General features: G+C 38.4%; 1 protein-coding gene across 1 annotated transcript; it reads right to left on the minus strand.

Annotated features, from left to right (window-relative positions):
• Positions 1 to 4317: 4317 nt before the first annotated feature.
• Positions 4318 to 5271, minus strand: LOC105805713 (putative olfactory receptor 2W6). The gene has a single exon (XM_012638647.1). It carries the CDS (start codon positions 5269 to 5271, stop codon positions 4318 to 4320), a length of 954 nt encoding a protein of 317 aa, XP_012494101.1.
• Positions 5272 to 6651: the final 1380 nt, after the last annotated feature.

A 6651-nucleotide genomic window follows, 5' to 3' on the forward strand; every position in this document is an offset into this window, starting at 1 on the left:
GCGGTGGGAGGAGGGGGGAGGAGGGAGGAGGGGACGGGCATTTGTATACACAAGGAGTGCAATGCGCACTACCCAAAGGATGGACATATTTGAAACACGGACTTGGGGGGAGGGGAACCAAAGGCAACACACGTAACCTAAACATCTGTACCCCATAATATGCTGAAATAAAAAAAAAAAACACATAGTGCTTGCTACATGTCAGGAACTGTTCTAAATACTTTGATGTATTAATTAATTTAAACATCAAAATAGCCCTTTGGGAATGGCAATGTTATCATTCACATTTTAAGTAAAGAAACTGGAATACAGAGAGGTTACATTCAAGGTAGAGATGAAATTCCATTTATGCAAGGAAGTCCACGTTCTTAAACACTTGGCCCTTCTTTCTGGAGCTGTATGGTTTGACTGAGATTCTGTGTATGCCTGGCTCCAAGTAGGAACTCTCTGAGTTTTAATAGGCTAGAGTTGCATATTGTACCACACCAAAGCATAGGGGAAGACCATATGGTAACTAATGAAAATCCTTGAGGACAAACTTCAGAAATTGACCTCTCCTGATGCTGAGTCTGATTGCTTGTTATTGGATGTGGGCTACTATGATGACGGGAATAGAATTAATTAGGAAGAGCTTATGAAAGCATGCACCATGTGAAGAAGGTTTTGAAAATCTTTCTCCTAGAAATTGTGTATTCATGATTCCAGTTAACAGCATGAAACTTTTACATTATCTTGAGATTTTAAACTGATCTTTACTCCACTCCTACAGCTGAATGAGAATGGATTCATGGTGGGCTGTGAGGGCTAATCTCAACATAGCTAGCGTGTTGTACCATCCATCAAGACAAGAAGATGGAAAATGATGTGATAATCTGACTAACAAGCACCTATTAATCTATCCCTTTCATAGCTCACAGTGAGTAGAAACACAGACACACACACACACACACACACAGAGGTGTATATGTAATATTTATTTCTCTTGGAGGAATTTTAAGCACCATGGCTAAGAGATATGCAATTGTTCACGGAGGGTAGAATCTTGATGCTCACTTCTACCCAAACTTCTATCTGCTCTATGGAAAAGATCAGTATATAAGGGTGAGTCATGGATTAGCAAAAGTAGGACTCTATAGAGGGTAAAAATGAAATGTTTCTGCTATTTTTTAAATTATGGACAGTATTCTGTGATTCCCATAAAAAGGCAGAACAATTAGAATATATTTGATTCATCCTAATTTTTTTTTTTTTTTTTTGAGACAGAGTCTCACTGTGTCGCCCGGGCTATAGTGCCATGGTGTCATCATAGCTCACAGCAACCTCAAACTCCTGGGCTCAAGCAATCCTCCTGCCTCAGCCTCCTGAGTGGCTGGGACTACAGGCACACGCCACCATGCCCAGCTAATTTTTTTCTATATATTTTTAGCTGTCCGATTAATTTCTTTCTATTTTTGGTAGAGATGGGGTCTCGCTCTTGCTCAGGCTGGTCTCGAACTCCTGAGCTCAAACGATCCGTCCGCCTCGGCCTCCCAGAGAGCTAGGATTACAGGCGTGAGCCACCGCGCCCGGCCTTCATCCTAATTTTTAACTTAGGTAAGTAAACTACATAAACTTTGTAAACTACCCTATAAACTAAGTAAAAGGTAATGCCAGGCCATGGTTGTGTTATTAAGGACATAGTGACATTTTTCTCTTGAGTACTAATACTCATTATTCCCTATAACCTATAACAGTAGTTCTAAGGTTTTTAGCAGTAAGTGTGATGAAACATAAAACTTGTGGAGAAAAAATAAAATATTGAAGAAAATTAGAAATTCCACAGGGAGCTTGCAAAATCAACGTATCTATAGAGATTTATACTCCTTCTTGACCTTCTGCCCCTACTCTAAGGTATTAATTCTAAAGTAATGCATGTCTAAACAGTATGAAGATGATATAAAAGTTATTATAATCTTGTTCTCTAGAAAATGATTCTAAAGGATTTTTGTTAATTTAGAAATGTATGTGATGGGAGTTCGCGACTCTCCCAACAAAATGAGTCCCAGGCAGGATCATTGCAAGAGATTCGGAAATAATAGAGACAGAGACAAAATGTGGTTTAAAGTGATGGGGAAGTCAGGGGTCCTCCAGCATTCCTGTGAGCTAGGATTCGCTGAGTGAAGTCCCACATCTGTATTTGTTGGTACAGCAAGTAGTTGTCCTTGGTCATAGAATTATGTGTACAGATTATTCATTTAGGTTTCAAGCCTCCCCAAAGGTTTCAAGGGATCCCTTACCTAAACAGTAACAAAATGTTTTCAAGATAAACATTTTAAGCCCTAAGTTAAGAATAGACCTAGCTGAGCATACAAGTTAAAGATAAAAATGTATAAAACAGGAACACCGAGCCTGCATATTAATCTATTTCTCTATATACTGAGACATGTGGTCAGGAGTGAAATAGGAATAGCCTTGAGGTTTATGATAGTTCCAGCTGTAAGTTGTCTGCTGGGCTGACATCCCTTCATCAGTTTCTTAGCCTTGGGCCTCATGCCGATCTCTGCCTTGCACAAGCTCCAGACGCTGGCTTGCAGGCCTTGAGATTGGCACCAGCTTGCAGTCTCTCCCGATCAGTGGAATGGCCCCCTTGTTGCTAACTAGCTTCTGGTCTGTGAACTAACATGCCCACAGATTCCTTCAAGTCAAAGCCCTACAAATCTCCTGAAACTTTCCATGTCTCTTAGCCCTATTTACCAACATGTATAGTATATTTTTATGCCAGTAGGATACATACCGTAAGTTGTTTTTTAGTAGAAAAGATGGGAAATGCCAAGCCATGAATGTCCGAATTCTGAACATTGGCTGCATTAATAATCCCTTTAATAAACAACATCATGGTAAAACATCATGCCTTACCTAGTGTTATAGAGTAGGAAGGATCAAATATATTCTTTTTTTTTTTTTCTGCCTTCCAGTGGGAATGACAGAATATCATTCATAATCAAAACTAAAATAAAAACTCATTCTCTTAAGCCCTAACTAATCTAAGTAAGATGTAATCTAATCTACCTGTACAAATACAAGATTTAATGCTCAAAATAGGAAAATATGCACATTGTGTCTGACAATGATATGCTTTAAGGAAAATTTATTAGGTATGGAATGTATTTTCTGGGGTCTCTAGATTAATCTGACATTTCTTAAAATTTTTGAAGGAGCTTAAATGACAAATTGCTAAATTTATTTTTTAGCCAGTTCCCCATGGTGCCACTGGCAATACTTCCAAAGTTTAGAATCCTCATTCACTTGCAGAAATTCTAACATAATATATCTTTTCCCAAATTATGAGATGAGATTCATCCAAATGATATGTCAGTTCCGAAGAAACATGCTTGCTTTTAACATGGACATTCATTTATTTAACATAAACAAAGTCAATTTCCATTATGACTGGTGAGGTACTGTTGTCCTTAATGTAAATGTATACAAAGGAGCAGCCAGAAAATACCCAATCATAAAGATTCTAACAGTTTCCCAGAGTTCATCTCATTTCTCTGTGCCTCCATTCAAAGTCATCCTGATAACATATGGGAAAAGTGGAGATTAAATAATATTCAAACATTTTTAGCAAGAAGACCTCTTAGCCTTCTTTTGTCATTAACAAGTATTAAAAAGGACTGAGTATTAACAAGAAATTCTTCCTTCTATATAAAGTGAGTACCCTCATAGTCTTGCTGTATCTCCTTTCTTCTTCATTTTCTATTGCCTCAGAAAGTCAAATATAAATGTCATTAAACTTAATTACATGAATGATTAAAAATATGCAGAATGCATGAGTCAATTATGGTGCTGGAGGTACTAAAGCTAGATAATTGAACAATTTATTTTGGCTCTCATTCAAGCATTTGGCACTATAAAAGCACGTTTGAACTTTCTAGAAAAAATAAGTGCTTCTTCTGCACTATTTCTAAGATCTTTCTTTCTTATTTCTTGAGGACCTACTAAGTATAAATCATTGTGATAGAAACTGGCATGGGAACAAAAATGGCTGGGATCTACATTCACAGCTGCTATTTCACAAGTGTAGATTTCTGTTTCATCCTGGATTGGAGCCTTCCTGGTGAAGAATGATGGACTTAGAGGGGCTTGAGAGGAACACCAGTGATTGTCAGCTTAGGAGGAATATTCCATTTTCCTGACCTAGCTAAACCATTGAATTTCCCATCTCATTAAGTGACTCTTCAGTCTGTAATGCCAGAATGTTCCTTCATTTGCTAAATATAACAACATCTATAGAAGATGGTTCAAAAGACATTTTCAAAATTTGACCACCCCCTCCTATACTTCTGCACTCCCCTTCCCTAGCACCTTCTTCACAGCCTCTTTAACATCTTTGTTTCTCAGTGTATAGATTATGGGGTTAACACTGGGAGTGACAATTGTGTAGAAAAGAGTAAGAAACTTTCCCTGGTCCTGGGAATAAGCGTTTGCTGGCTGGAGGTACATGTATATGATTGTACCATAGAAGAGAGAAACAACAACTAGATGGGAGCTGCAAGTGTTGAAGGCTTTCTTTCGCCCAGCAGCTGACTTTATGCTAAGCACTGCCCGTGCAATATAACTGTAAGAGATGAGGATGAGGATGAGTGGTGCCAGGATGATAAAGATTGCCAAAGCAAAAGCCAGAGCCTCAAGGGTCATAGTATCTACACAGGCCATACCAATTAGTGCTGGCATCTCACAGAGAAAGTGGTCCACCCGTCTGTGCCCACAGCGGGGTAGCATCAATGTCTGGGGGGCCATTATGAGAGAATTGCCAAAGCCACTCAACCATGCCACTGAAACCAGCTGCTCACAGAGATGTGGGTGCATAATGACAGTGTAGTGCAGGGGTTTGCAGACTGCAGCATAACGGTCATATGCCATGACAGCCAGGAGTACACATTCCACCCCTCCCAGGGCTAGGACAAAGTAGAGCTGGATGGCACAACCCACATAGCTGATGGTCTTGTTAGGGCCCCAAAGGTTGTAGAGCATTTGAGGGATGATGCCTGTGGTGAAACACATGTCCAGGAATGAGAGATTGACCAAAAAGAAATACATTGGTGTGTGCAGTTGAGAATCCAGAGCTGAAAGCAAGATGACGGTCACATTGCCAAGAAGAGTAAGCAGATAAAAGATGAGGACAACCACAAAGAGGATCAGCTCCAGGTGGGGACGGTCAGAGAAGCCCACCAAGATGAAGCCTTCAAAAGAACTTGTATTGTCCTTTTCCATCACCTGTGAACACATATTACCTGTTGGGAGAAAGATGGGTGTATGTAAAGAGCATAGATATACTCGCTCAAAATGGAATGACTGGTAAAATGGTAGAATGAAAACTTCCTTGGATATATGGGATGTGGGATGCTTGACCCAAAATTTCAATAGGTAACTGATTAAATCATTATTTGGTCACAAGAGCACAATATTTGGGAGTTTTTCAGGCTTCTGGCTGTGATTATTTACTAACATTTCACATCACTCTTTTTAATTTGGCAAGACATAAAAAATTACTTTCAAAAGCTGATTATTATACAAGGGAATGAACACTCAACATTTCCCCCCCATTTTTTAAAAAATGGGGAGTTAGGAAACTTTCCTAGTCATACATAATCCATGATAGGAATAGTGGCTTGAATATCTGGATCAGAGAACCAGACTTGGTGTTAGGTGAAATCTCATTGTAAATACTGTCTCATCAATACTGGCAAACCTAGAGTCATATCCAAACTCAACAGGGTACAAGTGATCAAGCAAGATTTTGGAAGAAGATTTCTTCATCATTGTTTCTATCTACACTTCTGATTCCATCCATTTTATTTACTGGAACATGACCCTGGAATATATGTGTCAGACAAGATGATAATGAACAGCGTACATCATCACCTCTATATCCCCTCTGACCAACCTATTCAAGTCTTCTGTGATAAAATGGTATTTTGCATCACTGAGGTGTATTTTAATCCTGGAACTGGGCGACTTTTATGATGTTGGGAATTTTTTTTTATACAAATGAAAAAGACAAAAATAAAGCAATTCCCAGAACTCAATTCCAGTGGAACTAATATTAAGCATTCTTTTAATAGCCTTTTCCTTCCTCTTATTCACATTTTATTCTCACAAAGAACTCCACCTCCAGGAAGCCTAACTGAATATTTTATTTAGCTGCCTCTTATAATCTCATAGAACAAAAGGATTTTGTATCTTCTAGGATATTTTGCACTTTTAATTATTTGGTGGTAGTTTTATATAGTGGGTGAATGTACTATATAATGTAAATTAGTCAAAAGTAGAGTCCCCCTTACTAATATTTTTGAATGTTTTCCTTAGCAATTAGTAAAAAGTAATAGAGTTGTGACTCTCACTGAAAGGGAATGCATCTCTCAGGTATATTGGGCACAAAATAGGGCTCAAATCCACTGCTCTAAGAATGCTTTGCCATAATTAAGTTATATTGTGGCATGTGTTCCAAACAATAGCTTTAAAATTTTGTACATCAAAACTTTGACACTTACTGGAAATTAAAGGATTGTCAAAGTCATCACTCCAGAGGCTGCAACAAGCTTCTACAGTGGTGATGGATAAATGTGATAATATCTAGGTAGATAGATAATCCTTTGATTTGATAAC

Source organism: Propithecus coquereli, unplaced genomic scaffold (assembly GCF_000956105.1).
Source record: "Propithecus coquereli isolate 6110/MARCELLA unplaced genomic scaffold, Pcoq_1.0 Scaffold131, whole genome shotgun sequence".
NCBI classification, from domain to species: domain Eukaryota; kingdom Metazoa; phylum Chordata; class Mammalia; order Primates; family Indriidae; genus Propithecus; species Propithecus coquereli.

What these genes read in the sequence shown, in the direction of transcription:
- LOC105805713 (XM_012638647.1), bottom strand. Translation starts at nt 5,271, where the DNA reads ATGTGTTCACAGGTGATGGAAAAGGACAATACAAGTTCTTTTGAAGGC.